This window comes from Jaculus jaculus, chromosome 22 (assembly GCF_020740685.1).
Source record: "Jaculus jaculus isolate mJacJac1 chromosome 22, mJacJac1.mat.Y.cur, whole genome shotgun sequence".
Lineage (NCBI taxonomy): Eukaryota > Metazoa > Chordata > Mammalia > Rodentia > Dipodidae > Jaculus > Jaculus jaculus.
Window position 1 is genome coordinate 457,939 of NC_059123.1, and position 27,981 is coordinate 485,919.

Here is a 27,981-nt window from a genome sequence, read left to right on the forward strand (position 1 = left end):
TGGAGAGATGGCTTAGCAGCTAAGCACTTGCCTGTGTGCCCCGGCCAGCGGGGAGTTGAACAAGGACCCGAGGGGAAGTTAACCTGAATGGGAGAAGGGAAACAGACACAAGAAGGAGACCATGCTAGGTGTTCGTTGAGGCCTCGAAATTTTATTTTTACAAGTAGGTTTATATAAGGTTGTAGGGGGAAGGGGACGCAATTAGGCCAAAGATCACAGAGTTACTAGTTAAGCCGCAATGCCTTTGTTTCTTCATTAGCTACCAGCAACATGGGGGAGTAATCAGCCAAGCATATGATCCCTTTGTTTCTGGTGGTTGAATATTAGGTGAGGAAGTAGAAACTTAACTTGCTACATGGCAGCCTTTGTTTCTGGTAGTTGAGCATTAGGTGAGGAAGTAGAAATTTAACTTGCTATATGGCAGTTTCTGTTAACATGGCCAAGGTTTGGTTCATAGCTCCCAACACTGTAAAGCCTAAGTACCCCAGTTCGAAGCTTGATTTCCCCAGGACCCACGTAAGCCAGATGCACAAGGGGCTGCACATGTCTGGAGTTCGTTTGCAGTGGCTGAGGGCCCTGGAGCGCCCATTCTTTCTCTCTTTCTCTCTGCCTCTTCTCTTTCTGTCTGTCGCTCTCCAATAAATAAATAAAAATAAACAAAAAGTTAAAATAAACAAAATAAGATAAAAAAATTGTTTTGAGGTAGGGTTTCACTCTAGCCCTGGCTGACCTGGAATTCACTATGTAATCTCAGGGTGGCATTGAACTCATGGCAATCCTCCTATCTATGCTTCCCAAGTGCAGGGATTAAAGCCTTGCACCACCACGCCCGGCTGTTTTCATAGGTTAGGGTTACAATTTGATATCAACTTCCCCTAGAAAACTCACCTAGTCCTATTTTCCACAAGGTCCTCCTTGTAAGTTTGAACCCTAGCCTAGCTCACAGCTTCAGCCTCCATCCCTGAGGAAGGTCACAGCCCTTCACTGTGTTTCAGATGTTTGAGACCAAGTCCAGTGTTTTTCTTGCAGTTTTCTTTCTCACTTGCCTTACATTTCTGGTGCCATGACTGGGATACCTGAAGAGCCTTTGGAGTTCACATCCCTCCCTCTCCACCAGTGTTTCACTCCCTTGGGTACACAGAGTCTTGCCATGTTCACTATTCTGAACGAAACAGCCACCAGTTGTGAGCTGAGACCTCCAGTCTTTTGTGGCCTTTGTCCCCGTGAGTGGTGCGAGTTCCATTTGCCCTCATGGTTCAGGGCGGTTTATTGGTGTTCTGTGTAAGCCCAGCTTGATCCCTGGAGGCTTCTTCTCTCCTTCTCACCCTGGCTCAGTGGCTCATTTGTGAAGAGTGAGGAATCTGGTCAGGGCTACACTCTGGTGAATATCCAAAATCCCTCTCTGAGCTCAGCTGAGTCCCAGACAACCCTTTGGGTAATCCAGCAGGTCACACTTGCATTTCTATGAGAGGCCATTCACCATCTGAGCAACTTCCATCCACATCCTCAACAAATTCCAGCCTTCAGGCCAAGGTATACACTCCTGGTCTGTGGTGGAGGTGCCCATCTCTGGCCCTAGAAACTAGGCATATCTCACTCTTTCCTCTGTCCATTGACAATTGGAGGCTCTGGAAACCGTCGAAAATATTGTTCCAGGCAACCCAAGAATTATGAGTGTGGAGATGCTCCCTCTTAATTCTTGGGTCACTCTTCACAGCCCGCCCTGAACCGCAGAGATATGCCTGGTGGCGGGATCAGCCACTGCACTTAGTCCTTGTCCCACAAAATGGGTTCCAAATTATCTGTTCCAAAAGGCACCCCTTTGGCATGCCTTAGGGCCAATGCAACGGAACTTGGCTCATCTGAGCTCCTACCCACCAAATTACTCTGACTCAAACTTGACTTAAATTTGGCCACATTCTTCTCTAGATAATGGCCACCACTGGCCAGAGCTTGGTACTTTCAATTTCATCATTCTCACTGATCTTGATAACTTTCTCCGACTACACAGCAAATGGTCCCAGATTCCCTACTATGCTCCTGTCCATCCCTAAAACTCTATCTCATGCTATGCTCCTGTCCATCCCTAAAACTCTATCTCATGCTATGCTCCTGTCCATCCCTAAAACTCTATCTCACACACACAGGTCATTACTTGCCAGGGTCTCTCCCTCTTACACCAAATTTGAGCCATCTCAGTAAATCAAACACAAATCCTCCTCTAAAAAGAAACTCCTGTCTTTACTGGGCCTCTTTAACTCTTTGTACATATTGATGTCTCATTGTGCTCTACTTGCTAAAAGTTAAAATCACTATGTAGTCTCTAGAGTTTTTGTTTCTTTCTTTTCTCTTTTTCCCTTCTTTTCATTACAAGCCTCCAAAAAGAAACTGACAACAATGCCAGGCGTGGTGGCACACGCCTTTAATCCTAGCACTCGGGAGGCAGAGGTAGGAGGATCACTGTGAGTTCGAGGCCACCCTGAGACTACATAGTGAATTCCAGGTCACCCTGGGCCAGAGTGAGACCCTACCTGGAAAAACCAAAAAAAAAAAAAAAAGAAAAGAAACTGACAACGGAGGTGGGGCAAGCACAGTACACAGAAACTTAACACTTAAATAACTAGAAAATCCAGTGCCTGTCACAGAGCTAGATAAAAACAAAGACATGGGCTGGAGAGATGACTTAGCAGTTAAGTGCTTGCCTGTGAAGCCTAAGGACCCCAGTTCAAGGCTCGATTCCCCAGGACCCACGTTAGCCAGATGCACAAGGGGGCACATGCGTCTGGAGTTCGTTTGCAGTGGCTGGAGGCCCTGGCACACCCATTCTCTATCTATCTGCCTCTTTCTCTCTCTGTCTGTCTGTTGCTCTCAAAGAAATAAATACATAAAAATAAATTTAAAAAAGGAGCAAAGGGCTGGAGAAATGGCTTAGTGGTTAAGCGCTTACCTATGAGCCCTAAGGACTCCGGTTCGAGGCTCGATTCCCCAGGACCCACATTAGCCAGATGCACAAGGGGGCGTACATGTCTGGAGTTCATTTGCAGTGGCTGGAGGCCCTGGCACACCCATTCTCTCTCTTTCTGTCTGCCTTTCTCTCTCTATTACTCTCAAATAAATAAAAAATGAACAAAAAAAAGTTTAAAAAAGAAGTAAATAAATAAATAAATGAAGACAAACACCAAGAGAGGCCCTGTGGCTCCAGCCCCCTTACATATGGCTAATGGCTACCAAAAAAAAAAAAAAAAAAAAGCATCAACTTTAAATTCAAACCACTGGCTGTTGCCCTGTTAAGATTAAGTCTTCACTATCACTATCTGGCTTACATTGAAACAAAAAACATTGCTTATCCAACAGTGTTTTGTCTTTCAAAACAGATTTACCAAAGAGTCTATTAGAGCTCATTTGCTTTAGTTCAACAATGACCAGATTCTGCTCTTTTATGTACCATCAAATACTTAAATAAATGTCTCATTCTGGCATCTCAAGTTCACAGCTCATAGGTAAATTAACCCTCAAGACACACTCCTACCTCAGGGTACAGCCCTGTGCTTTAGCAATGGTCTTCATCTCAAATACATGATTTCAAGCTCTGCAATTCTGTTTCCAACTTTCCCTGGGCAATTGGTATGTACACAGGTATCTAAAGTAATAAAAGACATTTTCAAATACAGCTGCCAAGACTTTATGTTGTCTTACCTGTCTTTTTCTGACAATTTCTAAGTTAAAGTAATTGATTTACATTTGTTGATAAAAATATTATTTTCGGGCTGGAGAGATGGCTTAGCAGTTAAGGTGCCCATGAAGCCTAAGAACCCATGTTCAACTCTTCAGATCCCACATAATCCAGATGCACAAAGTGACACAAGTGAGCAAGGTCACATATACGCACAAGATGGTGCACACATCTGGAGTTTGATGACAATGGCTGGAGGCCCTTCTCTCATGCACTCTCTCACATTTTAAAAAAAGGCCAGTCTGTTGGGCTTGCCTAATTTTTTTTTTTTTTTTTAAATATTGGGCTCATGCTGGAGGGATGGCTTAGCGGTTAAGGCATTTGCCTGCAAAACCAAAGGACCCAGGTTCAATTCCCCAGGACCCACGTTAGCCAGATGATTTGCTTGGGGAGAGAACAATCTTGAAAACTATTTGGGAAGGATCCAGAAGTCATAATAACCCCATACAATACATCCCAAGTATCCTGGTTACTTCAGAATGATGATCAATGGGCAATAAGTTGTGTGTCCTTCCAGGGGAGAATGGATAATCATTACCCACCAGACAAATTGATCCAATTTCTACATAAAACACCTATTATTTTTCCGAATATTACAAAACATCTCCCCATCCCGGGTGCTGATCTGGTCTTTACCGATGGCTCTTCCAATGGCAGAGCCGCTTATTCTATTAATGGTAAAATAACTCCACTAACTACACCATATTCCTCAGCTCAATTAGTCAAGTTACAAGCCATTATTGAAGTCTTTAGGGTCCTAGCACATTCACCTTTTAATCTGTACACTGACAACTCATAGCCTACTCTGTTCCCCTCTTAGAAACAGCCCCCTATATTAAGCCCACAACCAACGCCGCCCCCCTGTTTTCCACTCTCCAGTCTCTCATTCATAACCGTGTCCACCCCTTTTTCATAGGACACATAAGGGCCCACACTGGGTTGCCAGGACCCCTAACTCAGGGCAATAGACAGGTGAACCAAGCTACACAACTTATAGGCCTCACGCAGAGTCCTGACCTTAAGTCACCAGACCCCTTACAACAGGCACAGGCTGCCCATAATTTACACCATCTCAATTCTCGAACACTTAGGCAAAAATTCCACATCACTAGAGAACAAGCCAGACAAATAGTCCGTCAATGCAAAGGATGTTTAACCTTCTTACCTGAGGCACATTTGGGCATAAATCCCCACGGGCTTATTCCTGGGGAACTTTGGCAAATGGATGTTACCCACATGCCAGCCTTTGGCAAACTAAAGTTTATCCATGTCATCATTGATACATATAGTGGATTTATCTTTGCTTCCCTCCAATCTGGAGAGGCCACAAAAAATGTTATTAATCATGTCCTGACCTGTTTGGCGGTTCTCCCTCAGCCAAAAAAGATAAAAACAGATAATGGGCCTGGGTATGCCAGTAATGTCTTTAAACAATTTTGCTCACAGCTCGGTATCAGGCATATCACAGGCATTTCCTATAATCCACAAGGACAAGGAGTTGTTAAAAGAGCTCATCAAACTCTCAAAAATACCATTACCAAACTACAGTCGAGTGGGGGAATACTATACCCACTCAAAGGAAACTATAAAAATCTGCTCAATCATGCACTATTTGTAATAAATTTTCTTACATTAGATCAAGAAGGACGATCTGCTGCAGACCGTCTGTGGCACCCCTCCACTATTGATAACTATGCACAAGCCCTTTGGAAGGACCCCCTGACACTCAAATGGCAGGGACCCGACCCTGTGCTTATTTGGGGCAAAGGACACGCATGTATCTATGACACACAAACTAACAATGCCAGGTGGCTACCTGAAAGACTCATAAGGCTATATAACTCACCCAGGGTCCACCCTGAGAAAGACTGTAATTGTGCTTAATTCTAGGAGAAGGATGACCCTTGCCATGTTCCTGCTGACTGCCTGCTCCCTGGGGTCTAGCACTCCCATATACCAGACTTTTAATTACACCTGGATCGTCGTCAATGAGGCTGGGGACACCGTCTGGAGCTATTCACAGGTTTCCCCACACATTCCCTGGGTTTCACTTCATCCGGACCTATGCAAGTTAGCTTTAGGGGGGCCTCCCACCTGGGGAGTCCCAGATATAATTGCCCTGCAAGACCGGGCCCCTAAACAACATACAACAAGGACCGGGCCTGGATGTGGAAGTGATACACAACATGCAATACTAGCTTTACAGCGGGATGGACTCTATGTCTGCCCTGGGGGACATAGACCTAAAAACCTAAATTACAAATGTGGATGGGCTTCCTCAGATTTCTATTGCGGATCCTGGGGATGTGAGACAACAGGAGACACATGCTGGAAACCATCCTCCACATGGGATTACATAACTGTCAAGAGAGGAAACCTCCCCCAAAAAAGTCTTATACTGTCTCTGATCCAAAACCGCTAAATTCAGAACGCGGACATGATTCTTCTAGAAAAGAGTGGTGTAATCCACTCAATATCAGCTTCACACCAGAAGGCAAAAGACAGGATTGGACCAACAGAGGCTTTGAGTGGGGCCTTAGGTTATATGTCTCAGGGACAGACCTCGGCCTTACTTTTAAAATTAAACTTCTTAAAACACCCCCTCAGTTCCCTAAGGTTGCAATAGGACCAAATCCCGTTCTTCGTCAACCCCCTCCCAACCAAGCACCAAATCCCGTTCTTCATCAACCCCCTCCCAACCAAGCAAAGAAAAAAATCCCTCCTTCTCCCCCAACCCCACAAGCTGTCACCGGCATCACCCTGTTCCAACCTACCTTACCACTAAGGTTGCCTTCATCGGCAGACCTTATTCTGACCATGGTTAATGCCTCTATAGAGGCCATACATCAGACCAATGTATCTGAATTTCAGGAATGCTGGGTATGTTATTCACCCCACCCCCTTTTTATGAAGGGATAGCCTTATATGCAGAACTAACTGTGACCAATGACACCATGGCTTTACGGTGGCAACGGCAAGATGGGGTTGGCCTCACGGTCGCCCAGGTATCTGGGTGCAGGATGTGCCTCCTGGGTCCGTCCATGCTTCCCCCTATAGAGCTTCAAACAACCTGCAATCTCACTCATGTTGTTAACTCTAGCTTTCTCTATATTGTTGCCCCTGCTGGCACTTACTTTGCATGCTCTACTGGTCTCACTCCTTATGTTGTAACTTCCACCTTCTTAGCTCACAAAGATTATTGTGTCCTTATACAACTCCTCCCCAAGCTAACAATACATTCCAAAGATGAGTTCCTCCATTTTTGGGAGGGAGGAACATCTCCGTCACGTGCCAAACGGGAGCCTATCACTGCCATCACTCTTGTTGTTATCCTGAGGTTGGGTGCCGCCAGAGCAGGCAAAGGCATCGCTTCATTAGTCACTTCCCAACAACAATTTAGTCAACTCTCTTTGGCAGTGGATAAGGACTTACAGGAATTACAAAAGGGTCTTCAAGACTTAAAGAACTCTATGGTATCTTTGTCTGAAGTAGTCCTCCAAAACAGACGTGGACTAGACCTAGTCTTTCTACAAGAGGGGGACTCTGTGCTGCACTTAAGGAAGAATGTTTTTTTTTTTTTAAACTTTTTTTTTTTTTAAATTTTTATTTATTTATTTGAGAGCGACAGACACAGAGAGAAAGACAGATAGAGGGAGAGAGAGAGAATGGGCGCGCCAGGGCTTCCAGCCTCTGCAAACGAACTCCAGACGCGTGCGCCCCCTTGTGCATCTGGCTAACGTGGGTCCTGGGGAACTAAGCCTCGAACCGGGGTCCTTAGGCTTCATAGGCAAGCGCTTAACCGCTAAGCCATCTCTCCAGCCCAGAATGTTGTTTTTATGCGGACAAAACTGGCCTAGTTCAAAATAGTATTGACAAGGTCCATTCCAGTTTGGAGGAACGAAAGCGTAACCGAGAAAAGCAGGAGTCATGGTACCAAAACTAGTTCTCCACTTCTCTGTTTTCCACATTACTCCCCTCTATTCTTGGTCCCTTCGTAGGACTCTTCCTTCTTCTTTCCTTTGGACCTTGGGCATTTAAACGACTAACTTCTTTTGTCAAAGAACAGGTTGATTCTGCCACCAGAAATTTGGTGTCTGTCCTTTACCACAGATTGCAGCTACAAGAAGAAGAGGGCCAAACAGATGAGACACCCCTCAGCTCCCCTTCAGCCCGACTTGATTTTTCTCCCTTGGCTGACAACAGGTCATGGTTTCAATTCCCTAAATGGCTGCGAGGCTCCCAATGACGGGATTATTATGGTACCAAGCCCAGGGGCACACCGCTAAGCTATGGCCGCAGCCAGAGACGAGAATATTGTACAGCCCATTCCCTGGAGGCCATCCACATAGCCTAAGACAGGCGGATCACCTTCCATGAGCTGTGATCGCGGCCAATGACGGGATTATTGTGGATCCAGGAGTGGAAGCAGCCCTCATAGTTTAAGACAGGCGGGCCATCCTCAGTAACTGGTGCTGGGATTGGAAGCATGCCATATAGCCTAAGACAGGGTACTTCGCCCATTTCAGTTATACAAAGAGGGAGGAAATGTCAGAGACCATGACCTGGCTGCCCTGGGACAAAAGAAAAGCAGCCCTTGTGCGGCTCCTCCCCCGAGAACAAACGACTGCTCTGAGAAATGTTACGAGATGTTACATGTTACATTCCGAGAGAAGCCACAGGATGTTTCAGAAGATTATGGCCAGGTGGCCTTATCTCCTTTCCTTGTGCCCCCCTGCTTGACCCCCCTGCTTGCTGGTTGATTATAAAAGAGCTAAAAAACCCAACATTAAACGAGACCTTGACAAATCCTCTGCTTGGTCTCCTTCTTCTTTCCCGCCCGTTCTTTCAGGTTGCAGCCCTCCTCGACCACCCCATGTTAGATTGGTCCCGTGGGTCGGGGGCATTACATCTTTAAACCTGTACTAAAAGTCATCTTATGTTTCTCTTAACTTCATAACACAGCTAGAGGTATCTTTCTGCTGATTAACCATTTTTATTTATATTATTATTATTACTAACTTGTGCACCTTCTGCATACATTGCTTTGTGCCCATGTGGGATCAGACGACTCAAATCTGGGTACTTAGGTTTCACAGGCACCTTAACACCTTAATTCCTAATAATAATAATAATATTATTATTATTGTTGTTATTATTATTATTATTATTATATATATTTTGCAAAACTTTCCTATTTCATACTTAAGGGCTCTAGCACTAGGCCAGAGCTTTGAGCTCTGAAACTTAATAATAATAAGACTAGTCCATGATAAAGTATATAAGCTCTGAACCACCAAGGATCAGGGTCCAGGCTTTTGATTCCTCTGGGATCACACTGACATGAAAATAGACTGATTCTCCACGACATCTCTGGTGCTGGTTCTGTGAGCCTTCATTTTCCATATCAATATCAAAGCTAACAAAATCAAATTATTTTAACTAGCTTTTTCTATTCACATTTTAAATTATTTATTTAAGAGATAGAGAGGAGGGAGAGAGAGAGAATGGGCACACCAAGGCCTCCAGTTGCTTGTACCACCTTGTGCATACATTGCTTTGTGCTCATGTGGGATCTGGGGACTCAAATCTGGGTACTTAGGTTTCACAGGCACCTTAACACCTTAATTGCTAAGCCAGACCAAGTTTTTTCTTTTTTTCAAGGTAGCGCCAACCATGCCCTGCTCAGCCCAAGTTGTTTTTTTTATTTATTTAAACTTTCGGTGTGCCATAAAAATCAAAACTACATAGCTCCTGTCAGATTAGTTTCCATCATGACAACAAATAATCGCAAATGCTGGCGGGATATGGAAAAAGAGGAACCCTTCTACACTGTTGGTGGGAATGCAATCTGGTCCAGCCATTGTGGAAATCAGTGCGGAGGTTCCTAAGACAGCTAAAAATTGATCTACCATATGACCCAGCTATAGCACTACTAGGTATATATCCTAAGGACTCACCTCATTACCTTAGAAATACATGCTCAACCATGTTTATGGCCGCTCAATTCACAATAGCTGGGAAATGGAACCAGCCTAGATGTCCCTCAATTCATTAGTGGATAATGAAGATATGGCACATTTATACAATTCTACTCAGCAGTAAAGAAAAATGAAGTTATGAAATTAGCAGGAAAATGGAAAGGATTATACTAAGTGAGGTAACCCAGGCCCAGAAAGCCAAGTGCCGCATGTTCTCTCTCATATGTGAATCCTAGCTACAGATGATTGGCCTTATGTGTGAGAAGGAAAAAACTCAGTAGCAGAGGCCAGTAAGCTAAAAAAGAGATATAAAGGGAAGAGAAAGGAGAGAGGGAGGTACTTATTCTAGAGCCTGCCAGCTGAACGGGTTCGAGCCTGATGGGGAGTGAGGATTAAGGAAAGACAGAAGAAACACTGAAAGCATGGACCCCAGTCCAAGGCTGAAACAAGGCCTCAAGCCAGGACTGAAGACACAGTTTATTTCACAGCATTCCTTTTTATATCTTTTTACAAACAGTTTTTCTATGGACAAAGATTTTATTTTATGAGCTTCACAAGTTTCTATCAAAAAACCCTTCCTGTCACAGAGTTTTTGCATTTCAATCACTTCTCAGTACAAAAGACCAGCCAAATGGCTGAATATACATAATCTTGCTTACAGGTAGGCTGCTATAGTTTTGCTAATGTCTTGCTGCCAGATGGCTTCCTAACACTAAAGATACATAATCTTGCTTACAGGAAGGCTGCTATAGTTTTGCTAATGTCTTGCTGCCAGAAGCCCAGAGCTATGGATACAAGTCCAGCCAAAATGGCTACCGACATACTTAATAGGATGATATTGTATATATGTAAGTAGAAGAATAGATTGGGGGGGGGTTGAAAAGGCCCAAAGTGAGGTCAGGGGAGAGACTGAGTAAAGGAAAGGTGGAGGGAGGGCTAATCAAAATCTAAGAGGATACAAATAAATTATATGGAATCCTCTGGTTTTGGAGAATGGAACACTCAAGAGCTGTAGATTGTTATTGAAAAACTTTCAGTACCAGGGATGGGATACCTTCGAGTGAATTGTTGGCCAGGGAGGTCCCTGATGCCCCCAAAACATTATAGGCCATTGCCAAGGCCCTTGATTTTCCACCAGGAATAGATGGTAAGACCCTATGGCTGAAGACTCCACATACTTGGGCTGCAAGGTCACTGAGAAATCCTGCTGAAACTGAGCTTGATTTGAGCTGGGAACTGTGGGGGATGTTCTCTGGGTGGCGCTGGGGCTTGAGTTCTAGTGGGGACAGGACTTCCCACAGGGTGTAACAAGCCCGGTTTGTCTAGGGGTGCTGAATATGGTGGCATGAGGGCCTTCCCACAGGGGCCAAGATCTGCCTTGCGATGCCTCTTGACCTTGACCAAATCTCCGGGTGTGTAACCAACCATGTGGCTTTGCAGGTGGCATCCTGTAGACTTGCCTCAGGACCAGGAAGATATTATCCTGGGCTATCTGCAGCACCGGGACATATTTGAGAAAATTAAATTCAGGTATCTCAGCTAGCAATTCTGTTTGGAGTTTGGGAAGTAGGGGAGGTGGCCTCCCAAACATGATCTCATGGGGAGTCAAGCCATAGGTGTAGGGAGTGTTCCGGGTGTGGAACAGGGTAAAAGGTAGGAGGGCCATCCAGTCCTCACCAGTTTCAAGGGTTAATTTAGTTAAGGTCTCCTTTAAGTCCGATTCATTCTTCCTTTATTTTATTTTAATTTTTTTGGTTTTTTGAGGTAGAGTCTCACTCTAGCCCAGGTTGACCTGGAATTTACTATGGAGCCTCAGGGTGGCTTTGAACTCACGGTAATCCTCCTACCTCTGCCTCCCAAGTGCTGCGATTAAAGGCATGTGCCACCACACCTGGCTCATTCATTCTTTCTTTCTATTTATCTGTCCTGAGCTTTGGGGTGATAAGCATAGTGAAGTTTCCAATTAGTCCCTAATTTTATTTTAGTATTTTATTTTTACTTTTTTATTTGACAGAGAAAGAGGGAGAGAAAAAGAGAGAATGGGCATGCCAGGGCCTCTGGCATGAACTCCAGATGCACGCGCCTCCTGGTGCATCTGACTAACATGGGTCTAGGGAATTGAACCTGGGTCCTTTGGCTTTGCAGGCAAGTGCCTTAACTGCTAAACCATCCCTCCAGCCCCCCTAAAATTTGTATTAACCCTTATGTTATCTGAGAGACAAAGGCAGGTCCACTGTCTAAGCCTATAATGGTGGGGAGGCCATATCTAGGGATGAGTTCTTCCAAAATTTTCTTAGTCACCATGTTGGCTGTTTCTGTCTTTGTAGGAAAAGCCTCCACCCATCCTGAAAAAGTATCTACAAAAACTAGAAGGTTTTTACAACCCTATTTACCTGGCCTTTCCTCACACTAAAATCAACTTTCCAGTATACTCCGGCGCCAATCCCCTTTTCCTCTTGTTGGGGGTCTGGTTGTTAGTACTTGGATTTGTGACTTGGCAAGGTAAACATTTAGAGACACAAGTCTTCTATAATTTGGCTGAGCCTGAAAATTTTTAAGCGAGAAGAGGCCAGAAATTCTCTAATTTTACGTCTGCCTAGACGGTGCCTTTAAGGATCTGATGGATTAGGTCCTTTGCCATTTCTTCAGGGAAAACCAAATGTCCCTCTTTGTTATATCTCCATCCTTTTTTGATGTAGGAATGTCGCAGGGTACCAAAGTCCTGGTCATCTTGGGCGGTATACTTTGGTACATCTGGCAGGGCCGGTGGTGGCAGCATGACCAACAGGTGTGAGTGTCCCTTCGCTGCCTTTTTAGCAGCCTGGTCAGCCAGCCTATCTCCTCGTGCCTCCAGAGTATCTTCTTTCTGGTGGCCAGGGCAATGAATTGTAGCCAATCTCTTTGGTAGGCAGAGGGTAGATAACAAGTTAAGGATTTCATTTTTATTTTTGACAGTCTTTTCTTCTGCGGTGTCAGGCCCCATTCACAGTAAATGGCACCAAGAACACGTGCCGTTGCAAAGGCACCTGCTGTCAGTATATATGTTGGCCACCTATCATTCAATTTGAGCACCTCTGTTAGAGCCACAATTTCAGCCCTTTGAGCTGAAGTTCTCAGGGGCAAAGCAGTAGCCCAGTCTCATCTAGAGTCACCCCAGCTGCCCAAGCACACCTTGTTCCATCCTGAACAAAGCTGCTTTTGAAAGACCCCCGGAGGGAGACCCTCACTCAAGTCTTAGGAGAACATGCACCCAAAGACACACAGGAGACCGAGCTTGCTGCAAAAGCATAAGGCTTTATTCGGGAAGACCAGAGCTCTGGGGTCGACACTCATCTCACACAGGAGACAGAGGAATCGACCCTGAGCCTTTTTGGATGTTTCTTTTTATAGGGTTTCTTTAGCAAGGTCAGGAAGGGAAGGTTTTACAAGGATGTTTGCAAAGCAGGAAGTGTTAACCTTTGTTGCCACTTTACTGGTACAGTTATGTCAACATATCTTACTTATCTTTGCACAACCAGAGTTCAAGCCCCGGTTAGGCTATCTCGGGAGACTGTTTCCTCATTCTTGTTTTTCTCGAAACTTGTTGACCCAATCCATATCTTGGGCCATCTGCTGCCTATTTTTTATTTATTTATTTATTTATTTTGGTTTTTCGAGGTAGGGTCTCACTGCTGCCTATTTTTGTTTTACTCTTCCTGAGACATAAAGTTGAGGTTCCCCCTAGCTGTTTTGTAGCAGCCATCTGTTTCTTTACAAAGTTCATCTTAAAATTTTCCATCCTGCCCTTCACTTTCATCTGTCAAGAAAACCACGTTCGGGTCTTTCTAGGGGACAGCTGTCAGGCCTGGTCTAGTTCCCTGGACATGTTGGGGTACTTCTGTGCAGTCCTGTGGCTTCTCCAAGTCAGGGTTGGGCAGCAAGGGAGTCGGGTTAAGGGCGGACCAAGGCTGGAAAGTTATCCTCAGGGGATGGAGTAACAAGGCTTGGTAGTGAGTTAGTCTGGCATTTGTCATCCACCTGTCGGGGGGAGGGTTGAGAACCCCTTCGACAGAGTGGGGTGCTGATGATGGTCAGTGGCTGTCCCAGAGTTAGCTTATCTGCGTCCTTTACCAAACGGGCAGTGGCAGCAATGAGGCATAAGCAACCCCGCCAGCTAGTGGCCACTGAGTCCAGTCTCTTAGACAGATAAGCCACAAGTCATTTTCAGGGGCCAAGTTGTTGAGTCAGTGCCCCTTTAGCCACTCCCGCCCGCTCATCCACAAAGAGCTGGAAGGGTCTGTGGACATCTAGAAGGGCAAGGGCAGGTACCTCAAGGAGAGCCTTTTTAATAGCCTGAAAAGCCTGATCTTGAGCCTTATCCCAAGCAAAAGAGCTCTCATCACCCTGAGTGGTTTCAAAAAGAGGTTGGGCCGTTTCTGATATACCAGATATACAAGGTGTATAGAAGCCGGCTGAACCTAGAAACTCCCGTAACTGTCTTCATGTCCTTGGGGTCGGGATCCCAAGGATGGTCTGCTTGCAAGCTGGGAACAGCCACCGTTTACCTTCCTTTAATATGTAACCCAGCTAGGTAACCACTGAGGCACAAATTTGAGCCTTTTTAAATCTTAGTAGACACTGCAACTAATTCAGAGAGGTTTTTACCTTCAAATCCACCTAGAAACTGGAGTTTTCTTTTACTATCCGGGACAGCCTGGCTAACAAAGGCCATATTGAAGGCCATCTGATTTTTCTGGTGCCTCCAGATCCAGAGGAGTGTAGCTCTGTAAGCCTCTAATCTTTCCAGGAAGGCACCAGGAGACTCATCCTTCCCCTGGATCACCTGACTAACCTTTGATAAATTTTTGGGCTGCTTAGAAGCCGCCCAGAGACCACCCATTAGAATCTAGTGGCAGACTTTTAGCCGCTCCCTACCTTTTAGGTGAGTTGGGATCCCATTTTCTCGGGTCCCAGCAAGTGGTCGGAAAAGCAGCATTACTGTGGGCTTCATCAGTGGTCAGACGTCCACCTGCCCTGGGACCAGTTTCTGGCACTCTCTCCGAATACGGTCCCTTTCCTCTGTGGTAAACAAAATCTGGAGGAGCTGTTGGCAGTCCCCCCAGGTGGACTGGTGAGTTAAGAGGAGTGTCACGGAGGTCTACGACAGCCTGAGTTTTCTCTGTAAAAGAAGAGTTTTGAAATTTCCAGTTATACAGGTCACTGATGGAAAAGGGTATTTTGAAATAAGTGAGGTACTGACTCCCATCATCATCAGGTGGCCCAGTAGCTCACAGAGGAAGGGCCACCATGGTCGGGTGATGGGGTCTCTCTGAACTGGTATGGAGGGGACTAGAAGAGGGATCCCCCGTGGGAGCCAGGGCCATAGGAACGGAAGATGAGGGCTGGGGAGACAGGCTAGGCTCAGTCCTAGAGGGGGCCTTGCCATGGATTATAGGGAGAAGGGAGATCTTCCTCAGGCGAGCCTGATGGAGGGAGTACTTCTGGAGGCTGAGTCTTCCTCTCATTCCCCCTGGGTAGGAGTGAGAGGATGGTGGACCTGTTAGTAGGAGGAACCAGAGGTTTTAACCAGGAAGGGGGGTCAAAGAGGAGGTAGTGCCAAGCCACAATATGGGGTCCTTGGTCCGGGTGGCCAGGGTAGCCAAAAATGACCGTCTGGGTTTTAAGAATCAGGTTCAAGTCAAAAGTTCCCTGTGGTGGCCAGCCAACCTGGAAGGCAGGCCACTCAAGGGAGCAGAAGGTCCGGAGTTTTCCAGGTTTCACTTTGGCTGCCAAGACTGCTGCAGCTTCCTGTAAACCCTTAAAGTGGGAGAGAGCAAGATCAAGGGGGGTTGAGGGCTGAGAGGAAGCATGTCCCATTGTTAAAATAAGGTTGAGGGAGAGAGAAGCACAAAGGACGATGACAAGGACAAAATGAAAGTAACAAGGCAGCAAGCCGGACACAACATAAGGGAAAGCGCTGCACAGGGGTCACCAATAATTGGTGATCCTAAACCAGATCCAAAGGGTTGCAAGTGGACAACCCGGTGGCCAGTGGAAGGGTCAAGGCGTCCCTCGGTCCCTTCTGGCTCTGAAACCAATAGCACGTCCGCCTGTTCTCCTTTGAACCCCAGATTGTCCAGACACCAGAAACCAGAAAATCAAAATAAACTTACCGACTGGCCTGGAACGAGGGGTCCCGTGCCTCAAGTTACACAATCTCAGTGGGACTTCCAACATGCTGGGTCAGGATCCTGCAAATAATGAGGCAGAGACTGGTCGAGCTCAACCAAAACCAGAAAGAATTTATTACAGCCAAGGCAAGACAAAGCTGATCAGGGACGCAGCCAGACTTGGGAGCGGGAACTGAGACCCAGATGGAGTGGCTCACAGGCTTCTTAAAGAAAAAGAAAACACAACCAGGTGCTAGGCAAACAAAGTACAGCCAAAGGCGGAGTTGGGTGACCTTTAAGAGGATTGGTGAGTTCCAGGTGGAGAGGTACATTGTAACTATATTAACTGTGGGTAAGGAACTAGTTGTTTTGGTTTCAGGATGTTGGCAAGAACAGAGGGTATTCTGAGAGGGGCTCTGACTTCTTACTGGCTGGCTTAGTTACAGGAAAATACCTGTGGTTGCTCCTGGAACTGGAGGCCAACAAGAGTACATGAACAAAACGAGTCACTGTCCTCTGCACAGCCCTTCACAAGCAAGCTCCAGACACACCCACCACCTTGTGCATCTGGCTTACATGGGAATCAAACTTGAGTCCTTTGGCATTAGAGACAAGCATCTTAACTGCTAAGCCGTACTCCAGCTCTTAGTTAATTTATTAATCTCTACCAGGTTTAAATTTAAAATAATTTAAGATATTTCAAATATTGCCTCCATACTAACCTCTCATATATCCTACCTTACCTAAGCCAAATCTTTTTATTTCCAAAAACTCCAGCCGGGCGTGGGGGCACATGCCTTTAATCCCAGCACTTGGGAGACAGAGGTAGGATCACCATGTATTCAGGGCCACCCTGAGACTACATAGTGAATTTCAGGTCAGCCTGGGCTAGAGCAAGACCCTACCTTGAAAAAAAAATTCCAATTAACTCCCCATCCAAGTTAACAATGCCTTCTTCCCTATCTATCATCTATCTATACTGTTTTTCAACTTTATAATATTTGTGTCACCTATAAGAAAATTCACACATAGATAATAACCAGATCATAATGGCTAATAGATTTAACATGATTAGGAGTTTCTTTCCTCATGGCTCCAATAAGTATCACTCTCCTGAAGAACTGTCTTCTTGCCTGTTTATACAAACCATGTGGGATAATAGCCTGCTGTATGCATAAAGTGCAAAGCTACAGTTCCTTATCAACTTCCCCTAGGAAACTGCACTAGGTCCTGTCTGTTTTCCCCAGTGTCTCTGTATAAGCCTGAATCCTAGGCTAGCTCAGGGTGTCTGCCTCCATCCAGTGGGAAGGCTGCAGGCCCTCAATGTGCTTCAATGAACAGTCTCCGTCTGAGATCATCCAGTGTTTTTCTTGCACTGTTCTTTCTCACTTCTGTATAGTCAGTGCATGTGTACACCAAGGGTTCTTGGTACTGCAAAGGAATGTCAGATGTTTGCCTCCCTTATTGTGTTCAGTTTTATGTGGGTGGCTGGGGACTTGAACCTGGGCCAGCAGGCTTTGCAATCAAGTACTTTTAACCACTGAGTCATGTCCCCAGGCCTGTAAAAAGAAACTGGCCAGGTCAATTCTTTTTTTGTTGTTGTTCTTAATGGAGGTAGGGGGTCTCACTTTAGCCCAGGCTGACCCAGAATTGGTCTCAGGGTGGCCACGAAAGCTCTGTGATCCTCCTGCCTCTGCCTCTCAAGTGCACGCCCTGCTCTTTCTTTTTTCTTGAAGTAGAGTTTTGCTCTAGCCCAAGCTGACGTGGAATGCACTATGTAATTTCAGGCTGGCCCCAAACTCACAGCAATCCTCCTACTGTACGGTTAAAAAAAATGCTAACCTGCCTTCTTAGCTTTTGTAACGTTGCTTGCTTGCCTCAAATTAACTAAAGAACAACCATTTTGAGATGATAATCTCTGGTTAGCCCCTGCCCTGAGAATCTAACCGACTTGTTGTTGTTCTTGAACCTTGCTCCATTGCCTAGTTCCCGAACCCTGTCTCTGTTGCCTGGAACCCAGGAAACCACCACCCTGCCTGCCTAGCCAAGCAACGCCAGGTGGACTCCACCGATCAGAATCCAGTCTATATGGAAAGTCCCCTGAGCAAGACCCCCCTCCCTAACTCTGTGGTTTTTCCCTATATAAACCCTGTAAAGTTGCTATTTGGGGCTCTTCACCCCTCCTGCGTGAGGACTCTGTGTTGAGCCCCGGTGCACGGGTACTTCAATAAACACCTCTTGCTGCATTGCATCAAGAAGCGTCAGTGTCAGTCTTTGGGGTTTCGCTGGATTCCCGAGATTTGGAGTCCCTCCGTGAGGAGGGGTCCCAACACTACCTTTGCCTCGAGTGCTGGGATTAAACGATCCATGACGAAATTCTTACTAAGTTCATGCGTTGCCACAGTGTCTTCACCTGAAAAGTTAAGGCTTGCCGGGTGTCACACATCTTTAATGCCAGCACTTGGGAGGCAGAGGCAGGAGGACCACCGTAAATCCGAGGCCAGCCCGAGACTACAGTGAAGCTCAGGTCAGCCTGGGCTAGTGAGACCCTACCTGGAAAAAAAAAAAAAAGAGTAAATAAATAAGACTCCGGCTGGAGAGACGGCTGAGCGGTTAAGGCGCTTGCCTACAAAGCCAGGGGACGCGGGGTCGATTCCCCGGAGCCGCGCCGGCCGGAGGCGCGTCTGGAGCTCGCTGACACGGCGGAGGCCCCGGCGCGCCGCCCGGTAAGGAAATACAATGGAAATCAACAAATGCAACCGAACAGCCCCGACTCGGCAGAGAAACGCGCAGGCCCGCGGCTGGCCTCGGACGGGGCGCGGCGCTCGGCGTCCGGGCCGACAGGAAGGGCCGCGACCGGAAGGGCCGCGACCGGAAGGGCCGCGACCGGAAGGGCCGCGACCGGAAGGACCGGAGCCTTAGGCCCCGCCCCGGCCGCCAGCCCGCCCCGGCCGCCCGCGGGGTTCGCAGCCGGGCGTTGCGGCGCAGGCCCGGGCGGCCGCGATGTCGTCCCCCGGGCGAGTCCGGCAGCTCCTAGAACTGTGAGTGCGCCCCTCCGCGCGCCGCCCCGGCCCGGTCCCCGTCCCCGCCCCGGCCCGCCCTGCACCGCGGAGCCTGCGGCCCGAGGGCTGCCGCCACTTCCAGGCCAGCCTGGGCCCCAGGCTTCCTCCAGTCCCAGCACTGGGAGGCAGAGGTACGAGGATCACTTAGTTCGAGGCCACCCTGAGACTACGGAGTGAAGTCCAGGTCAGCCTGGATTAGACTGTGAGACCCTACCTCGAAAAAACAAAAAATAAAAATAAAATAAAGCCTCCAATAAAGCCCCTTCCAAATACCAACAAATCAACTCTAAAGCAATATATGCAGCAAATTGGCCAATATAAGGGTCCTCCATACAGGTGCTGGGTCTCTTGTTTTTGGGATCATGGGCAGTAACCGCCTCCGAGCATAGTGATTAAGGCCTGAAATCCTGGCTGCCCGTCGGGTCAGGCAGAGGGATGGCCAAGAGTTCAAGGCCTGTCGGGAAACTGTCACATATTTTAAATTTTTCATAGTTAATTGTATTTATAATTTTCATGAGGCATAAACTTAACATGTCTGTAACCCTTAGGAATCCTCAGATATTAGACAGAAATTACCATGACAGTTAATCTTTCCAAGAGGTTTTTGACCATTAATACTGTTCTGTAAAAAGAGGAAGACATGGCTTAATGGTTAAGGTGGTTGCCTGCAAACCCTAAGGACATGGGTTCAGTTCCTTAGTACCTGTGTAAAGCTAGATGCACAAAGTAGCACGTGCATTCTCTATATCTCTGTGCTTGCAAATAAATAAGTAAAAATAAATTAAAAGCGGGGAAGTTGGAGTGATTGCTTAGCAGTTAAGGTGCTTGCCTGAAAAGCCTAACCACCGAGGTAAAACCAGATGCGCAAAGTGGTGCCTGCATCTGTAGTTCTGTCTGCAGTTGCTAGAGGCCCTGACATGACCATTCTCTCTCTCCCTCTACTTGCAAATAAATATGAAATAAAATAATGTTTTATTTTAAATGACAGCTTAATGCTAAGGACTTAAAACATTATACCATTAAAGGGATTGACTAGAGTCCACAGTCTCTCCCCCCCCCGTGTGTGTGTGTGTGTGTGTGTGTGTGTGTGTGTGTGTGTGTGTTGTTTTAAGGTAGGACCTCTCTCACTCTAGCCCAGGCTGATCTGGATCTCTGTAGCCCACACTGTCCTCAAACTCAGCGTTTCAAATGTTGGGATTACAGGCGTGAGCTGTCAGGTCCAGCTTCACAGTCACTTTTCATAAAAATCAGTTAGGGGACCCAGTGCCTGACACCACCTACACAAGACCATCATAAGAGGAGGAAAAGATGATGACATCAAAATAGAGACTGATTGAGAGGGGGAGGGGATATGATAGAGAATGGAGTTTGAAAGGAGAAAGTGGGGGAAGGGGGAGGGCATTATCATGGGATATTGTTTATAATCATGGAAGTTGTTAATAAAAAACTTTTTGAAGAGAAAAAAAATGAGTTAGGAGGCTAGGAAGATGGCTTAGTGGTCCTCAAGGTGTGTAAATCAGTTGGTTCTCCCATGTTTAGATCCAGATTTGTGAAGAGTCCCATACAAAAATATCTTGAACTGGGATAAGAGGATTGCTGTGAGTTACAGGCCAGCCTGGGTAGTGTGAGTTCCAGGTTAGCGTGGGCTAGAGAGAGATCCTTCAAACAAACAAACAAAAATGGACTGGAGAGGTGTATCAGCAGTTAGACACTTGCTTGCAAAGCCTGTCAGACCTGGTTTGATTCCCTAGTGCTCATGTAAAGCCAGATGTGCAAGGCAGTACATGTATCTAAGCTTCTTTTCCAACAGCAGAACACCTGACTGCCCATATTCATTCTTTCTCTCTCAAATGTATAAATAAAGTCCCTTTTTTGTGTGTGTATTTTTCAAAGTAGCAGCTTGCTTTAGCCCATGCTAACCTGCAGTTCACTGTGTAGTTTCAGAGTGGCCTCAAACTCAGTGATCCTCCTACCTCTGCCTCCTGAGAGTTGGGATTAAATGTGTGTGCCACCAGCTCTGCTAGACTTTTTTTTTTTTTTAAATATATCTTATTTATTAGAGTGAGATAATGGACATGCTGAGGAAACCATAAAAGGTGGGGGGTACCATAGTCTTCTAGTCTGTTCTTCCAAGTGATAAACTAACTGCACTTGCTGGCTCACACCTTTAATCCCAGCACTTGGAAGGCAGAGGTAGGAAGATTGCCTTGAGTTCTACTCTGAGACTTCATACTGAATTCCAGGTCAGCCTGAGCTAGAGTGAAATCCTGCCTCAGAAAAAGAAAAAAAAAAAAAAAATCAAGTGGTAAACTAGGTGAGCAAATCCCCTGTAACAGTCCAAGAGTCAAGAATATATATAAAATGTATAGTGTATTGACATCAGGAGTGTTGTCTATTGCCAAAGACAAGTTTTGTAAAGATTAAAATAGTAGGGCTGGCGAGGTGGTTTAGCGGTTAAGGTGCTTGCCTGCAAAGCCAAATAACCCAGGTTCAGTTCCCTAGTACCCACGTATGCCAGATGCACAAGGTGGCACATCGTCTGGAGTTTGTTTGCAGTGGCTGGGGCCCTGGTGCTCCCATTCTCTTGCTCTGTCTGCCTCTCTCTGGACAGTCTCTCTCAGTTACCACTCAGGTTTACCATTACATAGTGAAAACACACAGACAATACATAGATGATTGGGCATTACTATGTCCCGTGAAAACTTTGTAAAGCAGGCAACAGGTCAGAATTTACTCAGAGGCCATTTCCCAACCCCGGGTCCAAGACACAGATAGCATATTCACCTGCCGCCCAGCCCGCCCATGCTGCAGACTGTCTTCCAAAGTTAGACCTTGGTACAGTAAGTCATACCCAGTAAACATCATCAGCTGTCTTGTGTTTTGTTTTGTTTTGTTTTTTCAAGGCAGGATCTCACTCTACCCCACCCAACACTGACCTGGAACTCTTACTCCAGTCCAGCCTCAACCTCACAGCAGTACTCCTACCTCAGCCTTCTGAGTCAGGGACTACCTGCTCACAGTACCCGCTCAGGCCAACCTAGCACCTGTTTGTTGTTGTTTGTTTTGTTTCTGTTTTTTGGATTTTTTTTTTTTTTTTTTTTTTTTTTGAGGTTGGGTTTTACTCTGGCTCAGGCTGACCTGGAATTCACTATGTATGTATTCTCAGGGTGGCCTCAAACTTCAGATCTTCCCTCGCTCTGCCTCCTGAGTACCAAGAATTAAAAGTGTGAGCCAACACACCCCACGCCCCACCTTCTTTTAGTTTTAGTTCTTTCTTTCTTTGCTTTTTAAGGTAGGGTCTCTAGCTCAGGCTGACCTGGAACTCACTCTGCAGTCCCAGGCTGGCCTCAAACTCATAGCTATCCTTTTACCTCTGCCTAACTACCAGCTTCTTAACTGAACCAACCCATCAGAAACCCAGACCAAGACGAGGAGAAACCCATTGAGTAAAGGCCCCAGGGTGGCAGTGGCTTTGCTTCAGGTGATGGGAGTAGCTAATGAAGTGTACCCCAAGTCCTTGTTTTTATATAAATGCAGAGTTCCTCTACTATTAGAGATACTGCCTGAACTCTGCTGAAAGCAGGCTTGGCCCCAGAGCAAAGTCAAGAATCTTTGTAATGGCAAAGCTAGGTAAACATTTGTGCCACTGGAGGTTAAGGAATGCATTGCTTTTCTCCTAAGCAGCTACAGGTCACAATGCCCTGCTGGCCCACGTACTTCCCTTCTTGTAAACACTTGGTTTGTCTTAAAGTAACACAGGGAAAGTGCCCCCAAGACAATGTATGCTATGCCAGCTGTCAATGTTTAATGAGCTTGTGCGTACTGGACAGTTAACACACAGTGGACTAGACTCTGAGCCGCTTTTCCTGTGAGACAGTGCTTCTTGGTCCCCCACTCTTTTTTTTTTTTTTTTAATTTATTTGAGAGTGACAGAGGAAGAGGCAGATAGAGACAGAGAATGGGCGCGCCAGGGCTTCCAGCCACTGCAAAGGAACTCCAGACGTGTGCGCCCCCTTGTGCATCTGGCTAACGTGGGTCCTGGGGAATAGACCCTTGAACCAGGGTCCTTAGGCTTCATAGGCAAGCGCTTAACCACTAAGCCATCTCTCCAGCCCCAGTCCCCCACTCTTAAATCCCCCCTCCCAGGGTTTCACACTGGCCCCAACTGACCTGGAATTTACTCTGTATTCCCAGGCTGGCCTCGAACTCATGGTGATCCTCCCACCTCCATCTCCTGAGTGCTGGGATCAAAGGCGTGCGCCACCACGCCCTGAAAGATAGGATAGAAAAATTCAAGATAAACTTTGTAAAGAAACAAATGGTGGCTGCAAAACAGCTAAAGGGGAACCTAAACTTTGTGCCCCAGGAAGAGTAAAGTTAAAAATAGACAAGATATAGATTGAGTGGACAAGTTTTAAGAAAAACAGAAATGAGGAAATGGTCTCCCAAGATAGCCTAACCCGAGGCTTGAACCCTGGTTGAGTAAAGATGTTTTGACATAACTACCAGTAAAGTTGCAACAAAAGTTAACAATTCCTGCTTTGTAAGCATCCTTGTAAAACCTCCCCCTACCTGCTCTTGCTATAGAAATCCTATAAAAAGAAACCTCCAAAGGGGCTGTCTCCTGCATGAGATAAGTATCGACCCCAGAGCTCTGGCCTTCCTACATAGCTTGCTTTTGCAGCAAGCGTGGTCTCCTGTGTGTCTTTGGGTGTGTGCTCTCCTGAGACTTGAGTGAGGGTCTCCCTCAGGGGGTCTTTCAGCCCAACCCTCTCTTCAATTCTGAAATTGTGTTGTATCATGTTTTGTGCTGCACCACTCCTCTTTTAGGGTTCTTTGACACCCTGCCGCACAGGACTCCGCACACTAGGGTCAGGATAACTGCACCCTCTTTGCAATATGTTGAACATGGGCTAGAGAGATGGCTCAATGGTTAAGGTGCTTGCCTGCAAAACCTAAGGACCTGAGTTCAATTCCCCAGTACCCACGTAACACCAGATGTACAAAGTGGCACATGTGTCTGGAGTTCATTTGCAGTGGCTAAAGACCCTGCCACACCCATTCTCTATCTGCTGCTTCTTGCTCTCTCTCAAAATAAATGTGCTGAACATTATGATTATTAAAATACTAGTTGTACAATTTATTGAATACCACTGACATTCCCATGTATGCATATTCTGTGCTTTGATTGTATCAGCCAACCCTACTAATTTTTCTGCCCCCTTTCCTTTCTCCTTCCCTTTACCACTTACAGGATCCCTTTGTAATTTTCATTTATTTTTTGTTTTTTCTATTTCTTTTGTGTGGGTGTTTTTATTTTCTGTTTGTTTGTTTGTTTTAAGGTGGAGTCTCACTGTGGCTCAGGCTGACCTGGACCTCATTATGTAGTCTCTGAGTGGCCTCAAACTCACAGCCGTCCTCTCACCTATGTCTCCCAAGTGCTAGGATTAATAGTGTGTGCCACCACACCCGACTCTGGTTTTTCTATTTCCTTTGGTGTTTTGAGGTAGGGTCTTACTGCAGCCCAGGCTGACCTGACGTGCATTGTGTAGTTTCAGGCTGGCCTTCAGCTTAGGGAGGTCCTGCGTCTGCTGGGAGTAGGCGTGCCCCCCCCCCCCCCCCCCCCGCAGGCCCAGCTTACTTCTTATTTTAGGTAAGGTCTAGTTCTAGTCCTGCTTGACTAAGGGACCTTCGAGTGCTGAGTGTTAGAGAAAGCAGGAAAAGGCCAGGTGTGGTGGCACACGCCCTCAATCCCAGCACTGGGGAAGCAAAGGTAGAAGGATAGCTTGAGAATACATAGTGAATTCCAGGCCAGCATGGACTGGAGTGAAACCTTACCACAAACACCAAAAAGAAAGAAAGTGCAAAAAGAAACGAAGGAAGATCCGGCTCAACAGCAGACTTTATTGGGGCATCCTGAGAAGGGCACTGACCAGGCAGGTCAAAAACCCACCTCCCGGGCTGGAGAGCTGGTTTAGCAGTTAAAGCACATGCCTATGAAGCCTAAGGACCCCGGTTTGATTCTCCTGGTCCCACAATAGCCAAATATACAAGGGAGTACATGCGTCTGGAGTTTATTTGCAGTGGGTAGAGGCACTGGTGTGCCTATTCTCTCTCTCTCTCCCCCTCCTTCCCTTTCTCTGTCTTTAATAAATAAATAAAAATAAATAAAAAATTTTAAAAACCATCTCCTGCTGGGCATGGTGGCGCACACCTTTAATCCCAGCACTCGGGAGGCAGAAATTGGAGGATCATGATGCATTCAAGGCCACCCTGGGACTACATAGTGAATTCCAGGTCAGCCTGGGTTAGAATGAAACCCTACCTTGAAAAACCAAAAAAAAAAAAAAAAGCCTCCCGGGCTGGAAAGATGGTTTAGTGGTTAAGCGCTTGCCTATGAAGCCTAAGAACCCCTGTTCGAGGCTCAGTTCCCCAGGACCCACGTTAGCCAGATGCACAAGGGGGCGCACACATCTGGAGTTAGTTTGCAGTGGCTGGAGGCCCTGGCGTGCCCATTTTCTCTCTCTCTCTCTATCCTCTCTATCTGCCTCTTTCTCTGTTGTTCTAAAATAAATAAATAAATAAAATGAACAAAAAAAAACCCACCTCTTATACAGACTGGAGAGATTGATATTTATGGGGGCAGGGGTTGGAATCCTTTGCTTTGCTTCAGGGCTTGGGCCACTTCAGAGAAGTGACAATCAGACAGGTGGTTTGGGCCGTTCTAGGAAACCGATAAACAGGGGTGGATGGCGCTGCTCATTCCAGGAATGTGATAATTGGGAGGGATGGTTGAGTCACTTTGGGTTACAATGAGGCAGTCCGAGTGCAAAGCTGGGGTCTTTCTGGTTCTAACCTTCCCAGCTGTCATACAGAAAGCCAGGTAGGACTGTTACAGGTGCTGCTTCCCGCCTCATGGTTCTGACTGCGGAGATGAAGGTGGATGTGTGGCCTGGTGGAACTGCAGCAGGAACGCAGATTTGGTCTCATTCTAAGTGGAAGGCAGCCTCGGATCCCAAGTACCACTTCCGGAACCATTTGGAACTGGAGCTGCTGAAACAAACTTTGTAAGCAGGCAAATAAGATTGACTCATGGCTGGGTGTGGTGACGCACACCTTTAATCCCAGTACTTGTGGGACAGAGGTAGGAGGATTGCTGTGTGTTCAAGGCCACCCTGAGACTACATAGTAAATTCCAGGTCAGCCTGGGGTACAGCAAGACCCTACCTCAAGAAAACAAAGTAAATGAATGAATAAATAAAAGATTGACTCATGACATTATGGTATTGCAAAGAGAAAATCACAGTAAGGTGTGAGGGAGGCCTAGAAAATGAGAATGTGTTTTACATTGGAGGACATAAGCATGGTATAGTTTAATAGGAATATGTAATGAAATATGAAAGTGAAACTTCTAGATATAAGATTTGATTTAGGTAAGGTGGAGGTGAGGAGTCTTTAAGTTAATTTATTTATTTATTTGAGAGGCAGAGAGTAAGAGAGAATGGGTGTCCCAGGGACTCCAGCCAAACAAACTCCAGATGTATGTGCCCCCTTGTGCATCTGGCTTATGTGGGTCCTGGGGTACTGAACCGGGGTCCTTGGGCTTCGCAGGCAAACGCCTTAACATCAAAGCCATTTCCCCAGCCCGGGGAGTCTTAAAGACAGGGCAATAGCTATTTACAGTTTGAACCAACGCACTTTTTTTTTCCTTTTTCCTTGGGAAGATTCTTTCTTACCTGTGGGCATGGCCTGTGTGCCCTCAGGGAAGGCATGAAGTTGATGGGCAGGTTCTGTTAACTTTATCTGGTGTCAGGAACAATTTATGTGGCCACTGTTTATGACTGGTAAATGAAGACTCACACAGGGGATAGTAGAGTCACTATCTTACCATGTGGCAGCAAATGTTAGCAGAAAAGGCTGTCACAGACGTGAGAGTGGTGGCTTGAGGAGGTCCCTATGAGCTCAGGCTGGGGGTCGGGGATGGCCATGGTCTCTGTGTTAGTAGCTGCAGCAACTGTGGAGAAGAGGAGAAAGCAGAAGAGAAGAAATGGCTGGAGGGGTCAGGGATTTGTTACCTGACTTTTTTTATTATTTTTTTTTTTAAATGAGGCAGGCCAGTGACTTATCGTGTGGAATGGGCTGATTATTACCCATTTCAGAGTTTTTGTCTCAAGACAAAGTATGTGAATCTCCTGCAGCCAGCAGATGGAACTGGACAGGACTAACTTTGTCTTCAAGACAAAGCTTGTCCTCAAAGTGCTCTGGAGCTGGGCGTGGTGGTGCACGCCTTTGATCTCTGTGCTGGGGAGAATCACTGTGAGATTGAGGCCACCCTGAGACTATATATTGAGTTCCAGGTCAGCCTGGACTGGAGTGAAACCCTGCCTCAAAAAAACAAAAGAAAGAAAGTTAGTTAGTTTTCTGGGATTTTTTTCAAGCATACCCCTAAAAAACTGAGAAAGACACCTCCTGGCTTAAGACTGTTTGGAGATGTGACTCTCCCCCAGAGATAAAGACAAGTACCCCCTCAGGGTTAACAAAAATCAAAGTCTCAGCCACACAGCTGTGTTCTGGGAAACGGATGCCTTATCTAATACTCCTTGGGTTGGGGTGATGAATTGAAATTTGGGGCCGGATTTGGGTATTTTATAAATGGCCAGTACTGACCTCTTATGTTGGAGATTATACAGACAGAGGGAGAAATGAGTTTTAATGGAGTGAAGTAAGGGTTGTTTTTCCAGGAGGAGCACCTAGGCAGGACAGCAGGACTGAGTGAGGGAAGAAATTGGAGGTAAGAGAATGTCAGGGTAAGGAAACTGAATGTGCCATTTTCAGACCAGTGGGAACTATTGTCATTTAGATTGTGGCCAGACTGTATTGTAATAAAAAAAGAGACATTTGGACTCTGTGTCTCCTTTTGGGCCAAGGGTTTGGAGTAGGATTGGGGCAAGGAGGTCCTGGACCTCTGCCCAGTGAAGAAGGTGTGACGGAAATGTCTGGGGAGGAATGTGGTAGATTCTAAGTTCTGGACATCAGGAAGAAAGCAGTGGGGTCCCAGA

General features: G+C 46.3%; 1 protein-coding gene and 1 long non-coding RNA gene across 10 annotated transcripts in view; one reads left to right on the top strand and one right to left on the bottom strand.

Annotated features, from left to right (window-relative positions):
* LOC123456426 overlaps positions 1 to 18,413 on the bottom strand; it is a 34,589-nt gene extending 16,176 nt beyond the window's left edge. For 4 of the 7 annotated variants that reach the window (XR_006634525.1, XR_006634521.1, XR_006634520.1 and 1 more), the window contains exons 1-3: positions 18,197 to 18,413; positions 15,864 to 15,941; positions 14,626 to 14,869 (exon numbers count right to left, since the gene is read on the bottom strand). This is a non-coding gene — a long non-coding RNA (uncharacterized LOC123456426). Of the gene's footprint in view, positions 1 to 11,826; positions 12,611 to 14,625; positions 14,870 to 15,863; positions 15,942 to 18,196 lie in introns of those variants that run through there. The other 3 variants (XR_006634524.1, XR_006634522.1, XR_006634523.1) reach the window with 3 other exon arrangements.
* Positions 18,414 to 18,802: 389 nt separating this feature from the next.
* Positions 18,803 to 27,981, top strand: part of Amn1 (antagonist of mitotic exit network 1 homolog) — a 32,179-nt gene continuing 23,000 nt past the window's right edge. Inside the window, exon 1 of one of the 3 annotated variants that reach the window (XM_045139573.1) lies at positions 18,803 to 18,901. In XM_045139573.1, coding sequence (XP_044995508.1) covers positions 18,864 to 18,901 — 38 coding nt within the window. In that variant the 5' untranslated portion in view covers positions 18,803 to 18,863. Of the gene's footprint in view, positions 18,902 to 18,964; positions 19,054 to 25,843; positions 25,990 to 27,981 lie in introns of those variants that run through there. The other 2 variants (XM_045139575.1, XM_012950097.2) reach the window with 2 other exon arrangements.